Below are 22,386 nucleotides of genomic sequence, written 5' to 3' on the forward strand. Positions count from 1 at the left end.
ACCTATTGCTTAAATCAGCCTCTGTACCATATGATTGGTGGATAGCTAATGTAATGCTAAGTTTTTTAAAAAGCTTCAGAGGCGATCCTGGCAATTACAGGGCAGTAAGCCTAACTCCAGTACCAGGCAAATTGGTTGAAACTAGTAAAGATCAGAATTATTGGACTAATAGATGAATGTGATATGTTGGGCAAGAGTCAATATGGCTTCTGTAAAGGTGAATCACGTCTCACCAATCTACTGTATTAGTATTCTTTTAGGAGGTCAACAAATGTGGGCAAGAGTGATCCAGTGCCCATACTGTATGAGGACTTTCAGAAAGCCTTAGACAAGGTCCCTCACCAAAGGCTCTTAAGCAAAGTAAGCCGTGATGGGATAAGAAGGAAGCTCCTCTCCTGGATCAGAAATCAGTTAAAAGACAGGAAACAAAGGGTAGGAATAAATAGTCAGTTTTCAGAATGGAGAGAGGTAAATAGCAGGATTCCCCAGGGATCTGTACTAGACTAGTGCTGTTCAACTTATTCATAAGTGATCTGGAAAAGGGGGCAAAACAGGGAGGTGGCAAAATTTGCAGATGATACAAAATACTTGACTGCAAAAGTTATAAAGCTGACTGCAACGAGTTACAAAGGGATCTCACAAAATTGAGTGATTGGGCAATAAAATGGCAGATGAAATTCAGTGCTGATAAATGCAAAGTAATACACATTGGAAAACATAACCCCGACTATACATACAAAATGATGGGGGTCTAAATTAGCTGTTACCACTCAAGAAAGAGATCTTGGAATCATTGTGAATAGTTCTCTGAAAACATCCACTCAACGTGCAGCAGCAGTCAAAAACCGAACAGAATGTTAGGAACCACTAGGAAAGGGATAGATAATAAGAAAGTAAATATCATAATGCTGCTATATAAACCCATGACATGCCCACACCTTGGGTACTGTGTGAAGTTCTAGTAGTCCCATCTCAAAAAATGAAACATTAGAATTGGAAAAAGTACAGAGAAAGGGGAAAAAATGATTAGGTGTATGGAACAGCTTCCATATGAGACGAGAATAAAAAGATGTTGACTGTTCAGTTTAGAAAAGAAATGACTATGAGGTGATATGATAGAAGTATATAAAATCATGAATGTTGTGGAGAAAGTGAATAAGGAAGTGTTAGTTACCTCTTCACATAAAACAAGAACCAGAGGTCACCCAATGAAATGAATAATCATCAGGTTTAATACAAACATAAGGAAGTACTTCTTCACACAACATATAGTCAACCTGTGGAACTCTTTGCCTGGGGATGTTGCGAAGACCAAAATATAACTGGGATCTAGAAAGAATTAGATAAGTTCATGGAGGATAGGGCCATCAATGGCTACTTGCCAAGACAGTCAGGAATGCAGCTTCATGCTCTGAGTGTCCCTAAACCTCTGACTGCCAGAAGCTGGGACTGGAGGACAGGCGATGGATCAATTGATAAATTGCCCTGTTCTATTCATTCCCTCTGAAGCATCTGGCACGGGCCACTGTTGGAAGACAGGTTACTGGGCTAGATGGACCATTGGTCTGCCCCAGTATGGCCATTCTTAAGTTCTTGTCAAGACAAGTATACAATTGCAGAGAAGCTAAGGAGTCCATGACCAAACCTATATTAGTTGCTGTGCATGATTCAGATAAAGTGCAAAACTGGGTCTGTAGCAGAGATTTAACAAAGTGAGGGATGAGTTAAGTTATAGATAGCACAACCCAAGAGCTGTTGTAGAAATAGGAGTACTACTAGTCTCAAATATTTTGAATAAATCATTGCTCAGTTGAAGTAGATCATGAAAAGTGTCAGGAAAGCTGGGAACGAAAAACTTATCTAATGCTTAGAAGAGAAGCTGTTAAGATTCCTCATTATTGATAACGTTAGTATAATAACAAGATCACTTATTTACAACATTCTACACAGCAGTGACCACACATACTATGGTATTTCTGCCTACCTCTATCTGTATAAGTCCCTTTCCATTAGCTAATTGAAAGAAATTTTAATTTTCTTTGTTTCATTATCTGTTTCATTTTATTGTTAATAACAGAGCACACACACACACACACACACACACACACACAAATCCCACTGCCATTTCCAAATATCAGTTTATATTTTAAGATCAGTCACTGGCAGTGCAATAGTTAAGATTACAGACTACTACAATACTCTTAATTGACCAGTAACTGATTAATAATGTGAAAAAACAAACAAAATTTGAAACTCAGACCTGAATAGACTGTCCAAAAATATTTCCACTTCTGGATGAAATTCCACTGAATGCATCAGTTAGGCCATTGGAATCAACTGTATCGGTGGCATACAACTTTAAGCCTCCTGAAATATGATTGTTAAAATAATCAGAATAGTCATTTACTGTAAAAAAATAGGTCTTTGTTATGTGCCTTATGCTAGTTTGGCTGTTGCTATAGAGCACAGTGTTAATCTGATAAATTAAATGTTGGTCCCTTATTGTCCTTTATTTATGGGGCAAGTGCAGGGAGGACCCGCTGGGTGGTGGGGAATCAATTAATACAAACACCCAGAGAGTTCCTGCAGAAAGCAAGTCTGACCTGGGAAATGATCCTTTCTGTTCACATTTTAACTCCACCTAGCTTGGTCTGACTAAGAATTGTCACCTGTAGCACTTCATCAAGTACAGTGGTCACTCATTGGCTGTTCTTGGTAAGTCTGGACTCTGAGCCATGGACCTGTAAAGTGCAATTCCACTCTGAAAAATACCTCTGTAAAAATGACCTGGTGGAATTCCAAGATTATTGCTTCTCAGTGGCTCAGATCAAATCTGCTTAGTTTACAAATATAACTTTTGGGCCTCTTTTTCATTTGTTCTGAGCACCCATAACGCCAATGGGAACGTCTGGTGCTCAGTGTCTTTGAAAATCTGGCCATTTATTTCAAACATTGAGCCTTGCCCGCTGAGACTGGGCTCTGAAAGACCAGCTGGGTTCTTCCTGGCTCACACATCAACCACTTAACACTAAAGATTCTGTGATCAAAACTTAGTGGACTATTCTGTTATAATCAGAGGTGAAAGTAAGCCGGTCTGGTCCAGTACGGCATGTCGCCAAGAGCCGGTATGCCGTGCTGGACCGGACTGGCTTCTCCAGCAGTGGTTTAAAGGGCCCAAGGCTCCAGCCCCTGCGGGGAGCCCCGGGGCCTTTAAATCACCCCCGGAGCTCTGGCAGCCGGGCTTGGGCGGGGATTTACAGGGCTTGGAGCTCCAGCTGCTGTGGGGAGCCCCAGGCCCTTTAATTTTCCCCTGAGCCCTGGGGCTCCCAGGTGCCTCTGCAGCTGGTAGTTCCAGGGTGATTTAAAGCCCCATGGTCACCCAGCCATAGCTGGAACCCCAGGGACTTTGAATCTTGAAAGGCCCCGCCTCTTCCAGTTGGGGCCACGCCTCTCCTGGTGGAGGCCATGCTCCCGCTCAGGAGTCTTGCGTACCGGTAAGTCCTTTAAGTTATTTTCACCCCGGGTTATAATACACAAACCAGAACAAAATTCAGGTTGTTCTCTCACAGCCATGTTGGCTGTACAATGCTAACAAGAGTAAAAAGCAGTATGATCTCATTTAAGTCCCTGAAGCAAGCAGATGTGACTCTGAATACACAAAAGGTGCATCTCTGTTGACTAAGAAGGTGCAATTTATACCTAGTCACTATTCAGAGTAAAGCTACATTGTAAATCAACGCATGGAATTCCCATGGTAGTTGTCCTGTACTGCAGCATCACCCAGCACCCATCTGGCTTTCCTTAAAATGGCTGAAGTTAAAAGTAACGGTGCAGCTCCAACTCAAAGCAGAGCTAACTGAGCCTCCTACTTGTAAGTATAGAGTCTGTGGTTGCTGACTCCTCAGCTAGAGCCCTCCAGCTGTGACTGTTTGTGAGTTGGTCATTATTTAACTATTTCAGACATCAATAGGTTTGCATATCACTGCAGTGTAAACATCAGAAATAAAATGTTAATCATTTAAACACCAAGCTTATCTTTTTGTTTAGAGGAACATCCTCCACTAATATAATTATCAAACCTCGCTATTAAGCAGGGTGTTATCAGGATACAGGTTTTTTTTTTAAAGCAAGAACAGATAAAGATAAACAATAGCTCCCAATATTGTTGTGTTTATTCAGCTGAAAATAAACATTCTGTAAATACAACTGGAATTAGTTGATCTTATTTTCTTTTCATATTACAAGCTGTAAACCACTCCAGTTTTACATTTCATGCTTAAGGTGTTCAAGCTAAAAATAGGATTAGTTTAGAAAGTTACTCACCTGTAATGTCTGAAAATTGTTCTAGTTCTGGAGCAGCACTTGGCCCCAAGGCAATGGTGTGAATGATCGATCCACTGTTTTTCACCTCCGTAAGGCAACTGCTCATAGTTGTATCCTCTCCATCTGTCAGCAGTACAATTTCAGAACCATCGAGATGAGAGTATTTTTGTTTAATCACCTGAATTGAGAAGAAAATTTCAGGTATTAGCAATAGGACTTTGCAATATGACTATTAGCTAAATTTTAGCCGCTCTAACATGGGCAGTGTCTCCATCAAGAAAAATTCTTAAAGTGCAAGTGTAAGGCAAAATCCTTTCCTCACAAGTGTGAATTGTGCTGGTGTATGGGGCTGTGTCATGTGGCAATAGTTGAATTGAAAGTGTCTGAATTACACTGCCTGTACTGGGCAGGATGGTTCAGGTGTCTAGCACACTCCTTACAGCATTCCAAGTAGTAGTAATGGGTGTCCGCTGGCCCCCACTCCAGGTCCTGCTGCCAATGACAGCATATGCACAGGGCATGTGGAAGCCTGTCCATGCCCGTTCTGGAAAGTAACTTGAGAAATCATGGAACATGAAGGTGCTATTTTACATAAGGCCTTTTCAGAATAAAACTATGCTTAAACCAATATTAAAGTAAACAAAATTTGGATTTTCTATATGAGAAGTTATATGATTTAGATCTTCTGCACAATGCCTTGAGATTCCGGCAAAGCATTTGTGTAAGATTTTCTCAACGCAATCTTAATTTTTTTGCTAGTATAAACATAGCAGGGCCTTGTTAATTTCTTAGGCGCTGAACCTGCTCCTATTGAACTAACTTGATTGAGCTTCCTAAATCTCTCACTATAAAACATATTTTCCAAACATTGAATTGTTCTTGTAGTTGTCTCTCTGAACCCCTTCCAGTTTCCCCAACATCTTCTCTGAAATGTGGACACCAGAACCAGAGACAGTATTCCAGTAATGATCTCAGTACTGCTGTACACAGAGGTGATATCACATCCCTACTCCTACTCACTATTCTCCTCCTAGTTCCATCTGATTATCACTGCATTCCAGGATACATTCCCCCCAAGTTTTCCTTCACCTCAAATCCTTTGCGCACTCCTTCACAGATTTTAGTTCCTCCGTCAGGTGTTGTAGGCAGGTATTTGGTAAGATTCTGGCGTACATCCACACTGACTATTTGTCGTAGATGACATGTAATTTGTGCTATAGAATGGAATGTGACAATTCCAACCCAGGAATCCATTTCGATAATCTGTAGCAGGAATAACTCTGCAGCTTGGGACAGACGTTTAATGCGATTATTCTGCAGGTGAAGAAAGGGACGTACTTAGAACTATCAAGGCTTTTCAAGAGAGAGCGAGCAAAAAGCAAGAATACAGCAATTACTAATGTTGTTCAGTTTGTACTGATAAATGGGAATGTACCTGCCATAGAGTCAGGGCCAGCTCCAGACCCCATGCCTGCAGGAGGTCCAACGGAGCCGCGGGTCCAGCGGACCTCCCGCAGGCATGACCGCGGAGGGTCCGCTGGTCCCGCGGCTCATGTAGACCTCCTGCAGGCATGACTGCGGAAGGTTCGCTGGTCTCGCGGCTCGGGTGGACCTCCCGCAGGCATGACTGCAGATGCTCCACCGTAGCTGCGGGACCAGCGAACCCACCGCAGCTGTGGGAGGTCCACTGGAGCCGTGGGACCAGCGGACCCTCCGCAGTCATGCCTGCGGGAGGTCTACCCGAGCCGCGGGACCAGCACCTCCCGCAGGCATGACTGCTTGGGGCGGCCAGATTCCTAGAGCCGCCCCTGCATAGAGTAGATGAGAGATTTGAAGGGAAAATATGGAAAATTAGACAAATACCCAATATCTGGGTAACCCCAAACTACCTTACATATCATCCCCAGGAATATTCTTTCCAGAGCAGTGGAGATGTGTACTTTGTTCTGCTATCATGGAAGGGTATCTGCATATTGAAACATCATGGAGATATATAGCAGTGTCAACCAAACAGCTTTCTAATAATGTGATGATATTCCTCACAAATAAGGTTTTCTCTTTCACATAATTTGTTTAGGTAAATGGCTGCAGCTTCAGAGAACAGTATTCAACCTACCTATGCTTTAGGATAGCCCCTCTATTTCACAGGTTCCTGGCACTTTGAAAAGTTGGTAATTAGAGTGAAAGAGTTTATTTTAAATGTAAATATTTGAACAGATTTCTGAAAACCAGCTGATAAAGTTTACCGTTGGAAGCTTTCCTTTCTCTACAAAACTAGCTGTCATTATTCTTGATCTAGTTAAGGATTCTCTTTCTCTCCTATATTAAGATTAAGGGATGGGTTGATTTATATCTTTTACCTCTGGAAATCTAGTACTTGTTTGTCTCTCAATAGCTTTGGGTTGAATTTGATGCTAATGACAGTAAAATGCTCATAGTACTAGTCTACATAAGCTTTTCCAATCTGAAATCTCTCCAGAAGAAGGAATGCCAGCTGTATCAAAACATTTGGTTGTAAGATGGGGATGGATAATTATTAGAGAACACCACATTCATTTTCACTTGTGATCTAGAATTTGAAGTATTGGTGTAGTTACATCCTGTGCCAGTTTCAGTTCCTCGTTGAGTGATTTCATAGCATGTGTCATGCATGACAAACATTTATCACATCATAACTTCACTAGATAATTTGGGAAAATTGTCAATCTTTGCTGAAGATGAGTCCCAGGAATGGACTTGTATGGTGTAGCATGGCAGGAATAAATTGTGTTGGCAGAGCAGTATAGGGGAAACTTATGCAGGATATAACCAGGGGTGATCTGCAGCGGGTTCACACGGGTTCGCGTGAACCCGTTGTTAAATTTTAGTAGCCATTTTAGAACCGCTTGTTAAGGGCTGCTAAATTTAACAAAAGTTCCCGCCCACTCCTCTCCTGCTCCGCCCCCTTCTCCTCCCCCTCCCCTGCTTCCCGCGAATCAGATGTTCGCGGGAAGCCTGAACAAGCAGCATGGAGGCAGCCAGCAGGTAAGCTGGGGCACGGAGGGGGAGGGGAGGTGCGGCTGGCTCAGCAGCTCCCGGTCCCAGACCGCAGCTCCCTCCAGCCCAGCGCCAGCCCGGGGAGTCGGGCCCCGCGGCTGCCGTCGAGCGGCCGGGCCCCGGTGCCGGCCTGGCCCGGGGAGTCGGGCCGAGCGGCCGGGCCCCGGTGCCGGCCCGGCCCGGGGAGTCGGGCCGAGCGGCTCGGCGAGTCGGGCCCCGGTGCCGGCCCTGCCCGGGGAGTCGGGCCGAGCAGCTCGGCGCGTCGCGCCGGCCCCGGGGCCGGCCTAGCCCGGGGAGTCGGGCCGAGCGGCTCGGCGAGTCGGGCCGGCCCGGGAGTCGGGCCCGGTGCCGGCCCGGCCTGGGAGTCGGGCCCCGGTGCCGGCCCGGCCCGGGGAGTCAGGCCCCGCGGCGCCGGTCGTGGTCCTGGCAGAGTGGACCCAGTCCCCAGGCAGTGTGGTAAGGGGGCAGAGAGGGGGTGGATTGTGGGGGGGGGGATAGGGGTCAGGGCAGTCAGAGGGCAGGGAACAGGGGGATTGAATGGGGGCAAGGGTCCCGGGGAGCAGTCAGGAAAGAGCAGGGTTGGATGAGGTGGTGGGGGCACTCAGGGACAGAGAGAAGGGGTAGTTGTATGGGGTAGGGGTTCTGGGGGGCCATTGAGAATGAGAGGAGGGGTTGGGTGGGGCGGCAAGGGGCAGTCAGGGGACAGGGAAGGGGGGGATGGGTCAGGGTTCTCGGAGTGTGTGTGTTAAGGAACATGAAGGGTTGGATGGGGCACGACCCCCCCCCACGGAGGGGGGGGGAAGGAGGGAACCCGTTGTTAAAATTTTGGAGGGAGGAGGGAACCCGTTGTTAAAAAATTTGGCAGCTCATCACTGGATATAACTGCCCTGGACCTGCTTTCAGACAGTGTTTAGTACTTTACTTTCAAGAGCACTGAATTCCATTCTGCTCAACTGTAGCTCATCACAAAATGCACCACGTATTTGAGATCCATATCTTTCTTTGTCACAAAGAAAATGAAATTATGATTTGGTATTGAGAAATACTCAATTACAAAACTGAAAGCATATAAAACATTATATAGTAACCTGTAGGCCACAGAAATACACCATATACCATTTTAAGCATCTTCCTGTACGTTTTCACTGAATTCATTATTGTGCGTTTGTGTCAAATATTTTAAGAGACACTCACAACCTGTTTAAGCCTCATAAATTATCTTTCTGAGAAAGAAGATGAATACCATACACCATCCTTTACAAATTCCATACCATAAGCCTAAGATCAAAACTTCATCATTTGTCTCCTCAGTGGAGTTGTGTTGATTGTTGAACTGAAGACCTACAATATTTGTATTTTAAAGAAAGCGATAGTAAAACCCTTATTTATACTATATAATTATATATATGGAGCACATGATAGCGTGATATAACTAGGGATTCCAATGTTATTCCTTGATGATGAAATTTTGAGTGACTATATTCGGTATCAAGTATCAGAGGGGTAGCCGTAGGATTCTTTGCTGCTTATATTCGGTATGATAGAAAAAAGCATTCTTGGAATGTTTTAGAGAGGTTGTAATATTTTTTATATTGGGACTACTTTTTAATCCATCCACTTGTAAAGCCAGCTGCCTTTACTATCGTTATTCAACTCACAGAGGGCTCATAAAGGTGTCTAAAAATTATGTATGTTTTTTTCCAGACATTAAGATGCCACAATTTTAAAGGCTCATATCACCTATAGCAGCCTCTGCAAGATCATGAAACTTGCATCTATGATATATTTTCTGTTTTGGGGAAGTATGGTGGTTCTGACATTCTGGATCTGAAACTAAAAATTGGAGCACAAGTTATATTTTGTAAAGAAAAAGAGACCAAGTCTGGCATATCATTTTTAGGAATTTGATGAGTTTCCTTTTAGCAATCCCTAAATAGGTATAATGGGAGAAATAGTGGCCTCAATTTTTTCTTAAAGAATAAAGGATGATTACGGAAATATTGACTAAAGAAAATACTGTAATATATATACACCCAGCAGCATAGCTAGTGGGGTGCAGGGGAAGCAGCTGCTTCCCCTCCGCACATTTTCAAAAAAGCCGCGCCTTAGGTGGAGTTACCATGGCGCCAGGGGCGGGGCCCACACTCCACTCTGAAGCTTGGCCTGCCCTGCTTCCCCCAGCTTGCTGCATACTCGGCCCCTGCTGATCAGCTGTATCTTCCAGCAGGAGGGAGACAGCTGATCCCGCGACAGGGAGGGGAGGGGAAGAACTGAGCTCCACCAAGCTGGACTCCTGCAGGCAGGCTTTGCTGGCTTCCCCTAGTGTGCTGCATAAACCCTGCCCCCTCCCTGCCTCGCCAATTAGCTGTCTCCAAGCAGGAGGAAGACAGACAGCTAATCAGTGAGGGAAGGGGGAAAGAACTGAGCTCCAAAAGCTGGGCTCCTGGGGAGGAGGAGAGGCTGGAGCCTGGGGGAAGAAGGGGGTCGGTTGGGGTATGCCCCTATAGGGGGCAGGACACCCACCCACCTGTCAACTGTTTATGGGGCCCATGTGGGCCCATGAGCCATCACCTGTTCGGTGGGGGTAGTAGGGTAGCTAGCTAGCTAGGGGAGTGCGAGTGCTCGCTGTTTAACTGGTTTTTGGCCACCAGCCAATCAGCGAGGGGAATTGCTCCTGGAGCAAGGGGCTGAGCAGCTGAGAGACCCCACCTCCTTCTCCTACCTGCCTCTTGTGGCACTGTGGCAGGTGTGCTTTCTCTGGCTCTGCAGCAGCAGCTCCTAACCTCTCACCCAACTAAAGGCAGCCAGTAACAGCAGCTGGTAAGTGTATTTCAAAGGGGGTCTTTCTTGTGGTGAGGGTGGCTTGGAGCGGGAATGGAAACCCTCCAGGTGGCTGTGAGAGCCAGCACCTGGCTGCTGGTGGGATGGCCGTCTGCATGGTGCGGGGCAGGGGGCTCAGCCAGAGGCATCTCCAAAAACATCCACTGCACCTGGGCAGCTGGACCAGGACAGACATTGGGGAGAGGGAGGTGCATCTCCTGGTCTCCTGTGGGGCGTGGTTTCCCTGCTTGCCCTCCCTGCCCAGGCAGAGACGCCTGCCTCTCAGAGACAGTGGCCATGTAGTGTGCTTGGTTCCCCCTCCCTGGCATCTTGGTGACTGCCTCTTAGGGGATGAGGGGTGGAAGGGAAGAGGCAGTGGGGAAGGGATGGGGTGGAGGGGAGGAGAGGAAAACTGAGACTATCAGGGGAAATCTTCATAGCAGTACAATCTCTGCCTTGGGGGTGTGGATGGAATTGTCTCCCAAGGGTAGGCTGGAACAAACTATCTAGTATGTTTAGTTTAGCCCATGTGCTTTGGCAAACACAAGTCCAGGCACCATGTTGGGGGGCAGGGAGAAGCAGCCTGATTTTCCCTCTACTGTCAGGGGATGGTGGTCACTCTGTGCTGTTCATGTGACTCTTGCATTTTTGTATGCTGGGTTGGTGTAGCCCTGTTGTTCCCAGGAAATTAGAGCCACAAGGTGGGTTAGGTAATATCTTTTATTGGAGCAACTTTTGTTGGTGAGAGAGAGAGAGAGAGACAAGCTTTGGAGCTTTCGTGGAGAACTTTCTTCTTCCTGAAGAAGAGTTCTGTGAAAGCTCAAAAGCTTGTCTCTCTCTCACCAACAGAAGCTGGTCCAATAAAATATATTACCTCACCCACTTGATATATATTACCCCCTCACCCAGCTTTCCAGGAGTGAGTTTTCATGATGACATGGGAAGTGCTCTGACTGGTCCTGACTTCTCTATATCAGCCCCTCTAGCTTGCACTGCAGCCCAGTACCTGGGGGCTGGGTGCCTGCAGCGCTGAGACTCTGTGAGATCAGGGACTCACAGACCCAGCTGGGAGGGGAAGGTCACTCCTCCTCGGCCTCTCTCTTGCTGCCTCCTTTTCCCGAGTGCCTCATGATGCACACAGCCAGCGTGGCTAGATGCTGCATTGGAGAGTCTCCCAGTGCAGCCCTCCACCCCCACAACCCCATGTGAACCCCCAACAGACCCTGGCCACCTCTGTCCAATTGTCTCTCTTATGCGGAGGACTGTGCCCCCCCCCCCGCTCCTGTGTGCTGCCTGCTTCCAGGGGCCACAGATTGCAGAGCAGCCCCCTCAGGAGAGATGAGAGGGGCTGTCCCACCGGGTGCGTGTGCAGCCCCCCAGAGCACTGCTTTGTCTCGTTATATCCGAATTTGTGTTATATCGGGTCACGTTATATCGAGGTAGAGGTGTTATTTGATATGTCGGGTGGCGCCTTTTTTTATGTGTTCACTCCCCCTGATGTTAGAACCTGGCTACGCCACTGTATACACCACATTGTTTTATAACTGCTAAAAAAAAGAACTTATATGTTTATTCTTACCTGATCCATGCTCCCAGAAACATCAAGTACTAGACAGACTACTCTGTCTTTGGTCTGCAGCAATGAGAAGGAGGTCTCAAATGGAGGACTTGTGATATTTATTGGAGAGGTGTTACTGAAGTCAGTAGAGTTCATAATTACTTCCCAGGTGCTTTTGTAGTTGCACATTTTGTTCTGCATATTTGTAGCCTTTTCATTATGAGTACTTTGATCACAGAACTCAACCACCTAAAAGAAGCCAATTGGAAGAGAAGAATGATTACTGAAAAGCAAGTGAACACATGTAGTAGCAAATCACAGTCTACTATATTTCCATTGCTCACCACAACCACAAATACAGAAATTCTTTGCCTGCTCTAAAGGCTATAGAAATAAAATCCTTCTATGTCCTGGACCTTGGAAGAAGTCATCAAAGAAGAGTGTTCCCAAAGAATCTGTCTCAAGGGTTACACAGGTATGTCCACACTGCAATGAGAGGTATGACTGGAGCTCAGGTGGGCATACACATGCTGTCTTTAATCCAGCTAGTTTGTCTATAGATAGAAGTAAAGATGTGGCAGCCTGGGCTGTACAAACCCACCCAGAACCCTGGATATATACTCCACATTGCTAGCCTGCACCAGTGTCCATGTCACCATGTCTTTGTTGCTATTTTTAGCCTCGCTAGCTAGATTAAAGCTAGCACCAATATGTGTACCTGAACTTCCGTCATACCTCTGAGTGCAGTGTAGACATACCTGTATTTAATCAGTGTTGTAAGGATGCCCTGGCAATGCAGATATCATCAGTAAAGTTCACAGTTATGTAGTTACTATGGAGTCTCAGTGAATTGACACATAAGGCTCTAACTCATCTGGGACACAACATGCTCTGCCAGGGGAAAATCATGCAGAAGGGGGAAAAGTTTTCAAAACAAAAACCCTCTGATCGTCCTGGCTGGCAGAGGATAAATAGCTCACTGTGTCTGTGCCCCCTTGCTACTCCCAGCAGGGCAGAATTTAGCCCATAGAATATTTTCAAAGCTCCAGAAGTAAGGTGTGGAGCACCTTTGGCAGATTGCTGAGCACACTCAATATCCATACATTTTAATGGGAGTTTAGTACATCACAGGACTAGACTTTCACAAAGGAATAAACCTTCTCAATATTGTAACAGAAAATGCCCCAGCTGGGTAACTTTGTTATCTGACCCAAACGGGAGCAAAAGTTACCACAACGTCAGGGTATTTCCATACACCTCTGATGGGACAGATAGGCCCCACACTGGCAATAAAAAGGTTAATGAGAACTTATGGACCCAGTTGGCCCCATCCCACTACACCAACAGCAAATGTCAGGCATGGAGCGAGGAGCTAAAGGAAACTTAGCTAAATTCAGGGCTGCCCAGGAAGAAGAGCAGAACTCTGCTTCTCCAGAGAGAAGCCTGGTTGCAGATCAGAGCCTGAGCCAGCTTGCTGGCCTGACAAGCTCCTGCTAGAAGGGACAATCAGATCCTGGGGGATCAGCAGAAGCAAGAACTGTTTGGAGACAAGCCTTGAATAGAAAGGCTGCGTCCCACATAAGTTTCATTGGACAACTCTGTTTTGAGTTGTGTTTTTTGTTGTTGTTTGTTGTTCCTGATTCCTTTGGAAGGGGTAGGACTCAATTGACCCTTGGCCAGAGGGCAAAAGCAATGCTACTTTGGACCTCGTAGACATAGCAACATATCAGCAGAGACCTGCAGCTAGATGAATCATACCCTGAAGGGCCACAAGGGGGCACTCCAGAGGCAGCCCATGCAGAACAAACTTGGGGGAGAATGCAGGCACAGATCTAGCACTAGGGGAAGGGAAGAGGTCAGGACATTTTTTTAAAAAATCAACACTCTCGGAAGATACTCCCCAGCAATATGCACATGGAGCAACTATTGAAATCAGTGGTGGAGCAGAGCACTCACCAACACCAGCAGCAACAGTGGCTCCTACAGCAACTGGCCACTCAGCAGCAGCAACTGATTTGAAACTTAGCTGCTCAGCAGCAACAGCGACAAAGGCTGGTGCAACAGAGCATGACCTGACTGCAGCCTCCCACAATGGCCAGGCTTCCACCATGGGTCTGGTGGACACGGACCTGGCCTTGGCCCTGGTACCAGTCATATTCATGAAGATGGGGCCTTGTAGTCCATGCTGAGGAGCGAGATGGGACGCCAATTCCGAAGGTCATGGAGGTCCCCCTTCTTTGGTAGCAAGGTGAGTTCAGCTTGCCTGCATAACAGGAGAGGCACCCCACTTCCTAAGGACTCAGCCCCGATGATGGCAAGGTCCGGACTGAGGACGTCCCAAAACACGCAGTAGAACTCCACAGTCAGCCCATCCATACCCAGAGATGTATTAGTGGGCATCTGATGGAGGGTTTCTGAGAACTCGGTCAGAGTGAGACGTAGCTCCAGCCAGTCCTGGTCACCTGCGCTGACTGTCAGGACTCCGTCCCAGAGCACCCTGCAGGCATCGGTGTGGATTGGACCAGGGAGAAGAGTCTGGAATAGAAGGTCTTGGCCCTCACATGCATCTCCACCAGATCCATGAAGAGGTGACATCCTCTGCCAAAAGGCAGGTGACATGCTTCTTAGCCCCCTTCTTTTTCTGCCAGGCATAGAAGAAGTGGGAGCCGCAATCCATCACTCAAAGGAAATGAATGCGGGATCGAAGAAAGGCACCCCAAGCCCAGTGGTCTTCAAGGGCCCAGGGGAACCAACAGCTGAACCAGTGCTTTGTACACTTAAACACCAATTAATTTCCCCCCTGCTCCTCCCACAGGGTGGACCTGACAGGGCCTAATTAGTGGATTAGAATAGGCTGGAGGAGGACTAATGAGCAAATTGGCCCATTAGACAGGAAGGCAATGCAGGGGAGATAAAGGCAGACTAGCAGAGCCAAAACCAGGAATGATCTCTTAGTAGAGAGATCCCTTCTCTCTCCTCTCCTCAGAGAACTGAGGAGAAACTGAAACTGTAGATAATTATGGTGCCTGGATCGGTAAGGGGGTGGGAAGAGCAAATGCAAATAAATTGCATTGGGGTGGTTGACAATTAAGGTCGCTGAGTCTCTGAAGACAGGAGAAGACAGGAGCAGGACATTGCCCTGTCAGAATGTCACTCTTTTAAAGCCACAGCAGGCTGGGGAAGGCCTATCTGTAGCCCATGTGAACCTCTTGTTAGGTGGTGTTAGCAGCAGCAAGGGCCAGGTTCAATATCTGAGGTAGAGAGCAGCTGAGGAGTGCAGAGTCAGGTTCCAAGGCAGAGTCAGTAAAAGAGTGAGAGTCCAAGTCACATTTTGGGGTCCAAGTCAGAAGGTGAAGTCCCAATCAAGCTGAGATTGGGGCAGGAAGAAGTCATGGCAGCTACAGAGACTTCATGCTGTTCCCTGGACATTCCTGGAATGCCCCTTAGATTTATATAGGGTGGGGAGCCAATCAGGAGTCATGGGGGTGCTGTCTGTCAGACCCATGAAGGTGGGACTTCCCATGATCTGTGTCCACAGCAGGTCATGGGCAGTGGCTGGCAGGATACTACTACCAGTTTGTAGCAGGGTTCTTGTCTACTGTGGCCTTTCTCAACAATCTGCTCAAGAACAGCAGCTTGAGAAAGATCCATTGGATGGAAACCCGTGAGAAGGTCTTTCAGCCACAAAAGGCTCACCTCTGTAGGGAGCCCATTTTATACAGCCTGGACTTCAAGGAATTCCTCCTACACACTGATGCTTCTGAAGCTGGATGGAGGCTGTCTTCTCCCAAGTGGTTGATGGTGAGGAAAATCCCATTCTGAGTTACAAATTGTTCCCAAGAGAGGCCTACTCCATTATAGAAAAAAAGGACTTAGCTGTGAAATGGGCCATGGAGGCACTCCAATATTACCTTCTTGGCAACTAATTCACCCTGGTCATGGATCATGCATCTCTACGATGACTCCATGCCATGAAGGACATCAACCTCCAACTCACGGTGATACTGCTCTCTCCAGACCTTCTCCTTCTGTGTCTTGTACAGGACTGGGTTGCTCACTGAAATGTAGACTTTTTCTCTCAGTAGAGGGGAGCTGCAGTGCAAAGCAGTGCCCTAAGTAAGATCTTTTTTCTGTGTGTGTGTGTGTGTGTGTGTGTGTGTGCACGTGGGATGGGTGGGTGATGAGGCAAATAGGCCTGGCAATGAGAAGGTAAATGAAAGCCAGTGGATCCACCTCACTATACTTCAGCAAATGTTGGGCATGGGGAGGGAGGACTGGAAATGTTGCTCGGAAAGCAGAGGGGAAGTTTATTGGGCAGAGTGATGGCTTCCAAGTGATCCCTTCCATTGGGCAGGGATGGGGCGGGTGGGGGCCTAGCCTTGGATGCCTTGGAAGTGATGGCTTGGAACTGTGAACAAAGAAAATATCTCCTATTGTTTAATTCCTACTGTATTCAGAGTAACAGAACTTTGTGTATATTCTTTGTAAACTAACAAGATTGCATCAAAGAAATACTTTACTCCATATCAGTTTCTCCTAATAGAAACAACCCACAAGACCCTGAATACCTAATTGCATCAAAAAGCAGTAACAATACTTACAGAAGGGAGGCTTTGCATGTACATTATAGATGCTCGGGCATTTTGTGTTTTTTCTGGTACAAATGTACATCCAGCTTCATACAGCTTTGTCTGTTGATCATATTCACATTCTCTTATCGTGCAGCTGTTTCCTGTGCAACTTTGGAATATATATTTACCAGTGATATCAGCCGAACATCTGAAGGAAGGTGAGTTAGAAAGAGGCTTATCTAACAAGCCACATATAATCAACAAATAATAATCTGTTATTTATTATTTGAATTGTGGTAGACCCAAAACCTCCAAACACAATTGGCATTAGTTAGACACCATGGGCAGTGGGTGAACCACGGACTTGGGGAGGCTAGGCCCCCGGCCGCCCCATCCCTTCTGCCTGGGGCCCTGCCCCTCCTGCCCACCTTCCCCTGCTGGAGCCCAGAGGCCTCTCCCCATTACTGGAGCACCGAGTTGGCAGTCAGCACAGCCCAGCTCCCAGCCCCAGAGCAGCAGGCAGTTGAGCGGGCAGGCAGTTGAGCGCGGCCCCCAACACCATGGGCGGGCAGCATGCCCCACCCACCCTGGATAGCCAGGTGTGTGGGTGGCACGAGCACCGGCTCCAGCCACCCAGAATCCCTGGCTGCAGGCCAGCCCCCACTAGCCCCAGCCTGCAGCAAGGGCCCTGGAGCCCTCCAAAGAGTGGGAGGTCTGGAGGCTCCCACCCAAGGTGGAGGCAGAAGCAGCCCTTGCTCGTGTCACAGGCCCCCCACCCAGGGCAGGTGGAGGGACCCAGGCTCCCCACAGCTGCCCACGCAGCTCTCCCCAACCCAGCTCCAGCCAGGGTGCCAGGCCTCAGAGCCATGGCCTGGCCATTATAAGGGACACGAGGGCAGCTGTGGGCAGTGGAGGGTCCGTGGCTTATCTTATCATGGCAAGGCTGCAACTCTGGGTCCCTCACCCCTCCTCCCACCCCGGCTGGAGCTGGGTCGGGGAGAGCTTTCCGGGCCGCTGTAGGCTGTGGCCCCGGGCAGCAGGACAGCGGAGACATGGTTCGGGGGCTGCTCTCGACCCCGCCATCCCCTACCTGCACCCCAGGCAGGTGGAGGGTCTTCCATGCCTCCCCACAGCTGCCCGGGCTCCCCAGCTGGACTCCATGCTGGTCTTTCCAGGGGGTGGGGCTTAAGGGGGGAAGGGGTGGGGTCCGGCTAGGCCTGTCCACTTTCAAAAAGTGGGAGGGCTAAGGCCTCCGGGTGCCTGGTTCCAGTGCCACTGGCCCGAGGCCCTGGCCACACAAGAAGGAAGAGCCACAGCAGAGCGCGGCCGGAAGCAGGAGGGGATAGGGGAGGAGTGTGGGTGGGGCCACGCAGGCAGTCTGGGTAAGCTTAGCTTCCCCTGCCTTTGATACCTGCCGCCCATGTTAGACACCATCTCTGCTCCAAAGACTTTACAATCTAATTTACAAGTGGTCACAATAATAAAATACTGGTAGCCTTTTTTTTCCCCTCTCCAGAGGCATCCTCTAGAAATTATTTATAGGTTGTGTCCAGCCAGTTTGCGGTGTTTGAAAGGGCAGAGCAGGGAGCCCTGTCAGTTTCCTTCGGTGGTGACTGCCAATTAGAGTGCCAATTGCAGTACAGAAGTTTGGTGATATTGATACTTATCCATTAGGAATTGGACTGAAAACACCAATTCATTTTACAGCAGTCAACAAGTGACTGGCAGATGGTAATGAGTTTTAGGCATGATCAAACTGGTTCCAGTTCAGATCAGTGCCTGAGAGGTGAAAAGTTCTGTTTCCCATTTCAAACCCTCTGAGATATCCAGTCTCACTCTATTTTTTGTTTCTCATTGACAGAGTTGAACATTTAAAAATAATGCACTTAAATATGAAGAATCTAGAGAACATTATCATAAGATAGTAATAGCGCTAAAACAGGGCAATAATGGGATGTGTACTTTGACCATGTCCCTTTTTAATATTTCAATAACACTAAACATGAACTAGTAAGAATGTTTTGTAACTTCCAGAATATTCCCCCCAACCCCCGAGGAACTTGAGAAAACATTCTTATTTACTACATGCTAACTGCTAGTTGATAAAGCCAGGGTAAATCAGAATGTAGAGAATAGGAACTAAAATCTGTAAGAGCATCTAAATTAAAAGCTCATTTAGTGGTAAAAATGTGACACATTACAAAATGATAGTGAAGATTCAATGAGACTGATCTGTAGACAGCAATATTGTTAGTTAAACATTATTGTATAAGCTTTTTTTTAATCCTATGAACAACAACTTGCCAAAACTCTTTGTGTGGGGCTCAAAGTACAGACTGAACACAGATAACCAGTATGTGACAAGTATCACTGAGATATTTAAAATTTCATCAGCTGAAGACAAAATTTAAAACATTGGTACCTAGTTGCTTCAATAGTTTCTTTTCCAGAGTTTACAGACAAATAGAAAGGTGCATCGTAATTATATTCATCAAATACTCCCCAACGAAGATGGGCCCATTCATGGACAAAAACTTTAGCTGTGGAAGAGCAGGAGCATATGTGAATTCTAAATATAATACTTTAAAGTTTACTTTATATTTCCATACATAATTTAAACAAATTTAGGCCCAATTCTACAACTGCCTCTGCTTGTACATACCCATGTGCCCACACAGGACTCACTGTGGAATCTGGCTTGAAACCCAAATAGCTCACTGTGTTCAGATTAACCCTCCCAGAACATTAACAGACCTAAAGTAAAGATCTGTTTCCATACAATAGCTTCTGACTATTCCAGGTATCAAGCAAGGTTTCTCATGTTACCCATGTCTTTTAAAATCATCATTCTTAGCTCTTATATAACACAAAGGAAAAGGTGTATATTAGAAAACCATAGAGAAGTTAGTTTAACTTCAGTTTATGGTAAAACTAAGGATTACATAGATAGTTGAAGGCGGAAAAAGTGTAAAAGGTTAGACAACCAGAATACTTTCGCAGAAAACCAAACTATCTCACCAAGACAATTTACCCCTTTCTTGCAGGTGTTGGTAAAGCCATTGACATATAGAATGTATATAATGTTGTCTAACTAAAGCTTTCAACTAAAGATGGGCCATGGAAGCAGAGCTCAGATCAGATTAAGTTTAAGGCAGAATTCAAGATTTGAGTTCAATGCTTTACCCGGCTAGAATTTGGGTCTGTATTTGACTTAACTAGAATCCAGTGAATTATTCTAAGGAGATTTTTATCCCAAATTGCCAGAAATCTGATGAGAAAGACTGTTCTGGTGAGATTTCCACCATTTTAGGCCAAAAAACCTCTAACATTTTGATCCAAGCGAATGCAGGTTCGTCTTGGATTTGAATCCAAATAACCTTGCACCTTTACCAGGGATCAGATTTGAGAGACTGGTTTTGACCTAGCTCTATTATAAAAGAAACACATAAATGATTGATTCTAACTTGTGTATGGAACAGAGAGAAATAAATTGGACAGTATATTGGTTAAATGGGCGTAGGAGAAAGTCATTGTTAATGATAGCAGGTTACACTGCACAAAACTGAGAGGTCTCTATTGGGGCTTTTTTGTTTGCTTAATAATGGCCTTGCATCGGCAATGCCCATGCAGTCAAAAAACTGGCTGATGAAATCAAAATGGGAATATTGTTCATTCCTTGTGAATGTGCACTTACAAGAAGGGTAGTTGGGCAAATGTGACTTTCAGAAGTTCCAAGATAAACCTTCACGTCCTCAGAGCGGGATCCGCTCATGAGAGTTTGGTCTATTCTAGAATCCTCTGGGACTGGTTTTACCTTCATGTTTACCAGGTTACACCCACCTCAACTCTCAGATTAGTTTACTGAACTGTAATGTTAAGATATAGATTATTTACAAGTCAAAGCAATGGTTTATGAGGAAAAACAACCTTCATTTACTGTAAAATTATTAACCAGAATTTTCAAGAGACTGGTAATTTTAGGTGCCCCCATTTCTGGGTGTTCAACTTAAGACTCATCCAGGGTGCCTGATGTTCAACACTGTCTGAAAAAACAGGCTCTTTTAAAGTTTCGCAGGCTGGACAACCAAAAACGAAGGCATCTCAAATTACTAGTCACTTTGGAAAATCTTGCCCATTGCATATTTATAACAACAAAAGCAGAAAATTAAGGATAGATGGTGCTACCTCGTGATCCATAGATGTTATGCAAACTGTCATTTAACAGGAAGTTGGGAGTGAAATGAATGTATTGTCCCTTTTCCCCACATCCTCCATATTGCAGCGTGTAGGGATCATCTCCGTACTTCAAGGAAGGATTAACCACAATAACATCTGCCTGAAAATAAAATAGCCCTTGTTTAAAGAGCAGCAGGAAATGGAGGGTGGCAGATGATTCTGTTGAGTGGGCTCATCCTGCAGCTTTTACTCACGGAACACTCCCATGGATTGTTTCGCTGGGTAAGGACTGCAGGAGTGAGCACTAGGGGGCAATACAAATTCTAAAAAGAGCAATTTATATTCCCTCGTTAGAAAAACGTAGGGGTAACACGCAATACTGGGTGGGGGATTTCTAAAGTGCAGCACTATGTTAAAGTGCATCAGGGAACATTTAATACTCAGCAGCAGGGTCTACAAGGATCAATTAATGAGCAACACTTTAATGTGTTTTAGAAATCATACCTCCACAGTGCGCATTACTCCACCCTGTAGACAAGACCCTATGTCATAAGTGTATGAACACAACAAATACTTTTGGTTTGTAATGTGCACTGTAAGTCTTACCTTATCATATGACTCTGTTTTTACACTTAAATACTCAGGTTTTGGCGGCCAATGCAGAGGAATTATAATTTTTACAGCCTTGAAAAAAAATCTCTGTTTTGTAGCAGTGAACAAGTAAGTAGAAGCCTCTTTGACCATGTCCTGGTAGGGAAAGAAAAGAAAAGTTTTATGAATTAACAATTGAACAATCGAGGCAATGAGTAGTTTAGCCTTGCCAGGAAAGAAAAATACATAAAGTAACACTAAGTATGTGAAGACATAGAAAGAAACCAACCTTGGCCAAGGGAAGGGCTGGGACAGATTATTTCCCTCATGGGGCAAGGAGAGACCAAATTGTAATTCTGAAAGAGTCTGGAGTGCTCCTAGGACAGTGCAAACATACACCGTCCCTTTCTCAGGGCTTATGATAAAAACCACAACCTATCCCTGAAAATAAAACCTGAAAGAGATCCTTCCAAACGTGAAATTTCCTCAGTTACATGAGCCTGAGGTGAAGAATGGTTCAGTCCTGGACCGGTACTTTTCATTAATCTGCAAAGTGTACTGTGGGGCTTGATGAATCAAATAAAATGATAAATAGTAAGTAATAACCCATGGTTTCCTTTTTAACTTCTTCCTGGGATCCTTCTATTAGAGTCTACTTTCTTCCTGCCTCTACAGTGGGCACTACTTTGTCACTATTTTCCTATTCCCCTCCTCCTTGCTCCTTTCCCACCTCTCCTGAGTAGTTTGGGGGCCACTAGTTAATGGCTATGCCCACCTCAATTTATTGTTCTCTTTACAGCAAATGCTCAATGACCAGATCATGGAGCAAAGATCTGCATGGTGACTTTGAGAACTTAAAGAATAACTAAAAACAGAAATATCACTATATATATATATATATGTACACACACACCCATACGTATACACACACCAAGGATTTTAAAATGTTATACGTATAAGGAGCACATGGGCTCTTTAAAGGGGAGAAGACAAAAATCCCGCATTTATTGAGACTACAGCAGTTAGCATATGCTTTTCAACACACATACACACACACCATGCACCCAGTCCTGCCAGTTGATGTTCATAGTTACCAGTCCAGATCTGGATCAATCTAGTGGCCAGCCAGCTTGGTCACAGAGGGGAGCCGGGCTCTGTCGGTCACGATCTGATGATCCTGGAGTATGACAAGATGAACCCAAAGTCTCCTGGCAAAGCACCCTGTTCTTATAGTCCTTGTTCTCTGTTGAAGTCTATGGATTTTGCTGGGTCAGTTAATGACCTGTTACTCCTTAATTGGTGGTATCTTTT

The 22,386-nt window shown here is 45.9% G+C and overlaps 1 protein-coding gene and 1 long non-coding RNA gene across 2 annotated transcripts in view; one reads left to right on the top strand and one right to left on the bottom strand.

The window, feature by feature from the left end:
- LOC120370875 overlaps positions 1-22,386 on the top strand; it is a 63,333-nt gene that overhangs the window by 19,277 nt on the left and 21,670 nt on the right. The window contains exons 4-5 of the long non-coding RNA XR_005584007.1: positions 16,463-16,526; positions 21,129-21,204. This is a non-coding gene — a long non-coding RNA (uncharacterized LOC120370875). The remainder of the gene's footprint in view (positions 1-16,462; positions 16,527-21,128; positions 21,205-22,386) is intronic.
- LOC120370870 (calcium-activated chloride channel regulator 1-like) overlaps positions 1-22,386 on the bottom strand; it is a 38,654-nt gene that overhangs the window by 15,180 nt on the left and 1,088 nt on the right. Inside the window, exons 2-9 of the mRNA XM_039486145.1 lie at positions 21,091-21,231; positions 20,494-20,644; positions 18,731-18,848; positions 16,339-16,516; positions 11,759-11,986; positions 5,413-5,637; positions 4,324-4,501; positions 2,261-2,367 (exon numbers count right to left, since the gene is read on the bottom strand). Of these exons, the coding sequence (XP_039342079.1) occupies positions 2,261-2,367; positions 4,324-4,501; positions 5,413-5,637; positions 11,759-11,986; positions 16,339-16,516; positions 18,731-18,848; positions 20,494-20,644; positions 21,091-21,231 (1,326 nt within the window). The remainder of the gene's footprint in view (positions 1-2,260; positions 2,368-4,323; positions 4,502-5,412; positions 5,638-11,758; positions 11,987-16,338; positions 16,517-18,730; positions 18,849-20,493; positions 20,645-21,090; positions 21,232-22,386) is intronic.

The sequence above is a fragment of the Mauremys reevesii genome, linkage group 8, assembly GCF_016161935.1.
Source record: "Mauremys reevesii isolate NIE-2019 linkage group 8, ASM1616193v1, whole genome shotgun sequence".
In the NCBI taxonomy this organism is placed as follows: Eukaryota; Metazoa; Chordata; order Testudines; family Geoemydidae; genus Mauremys; species Mauremys reevesii.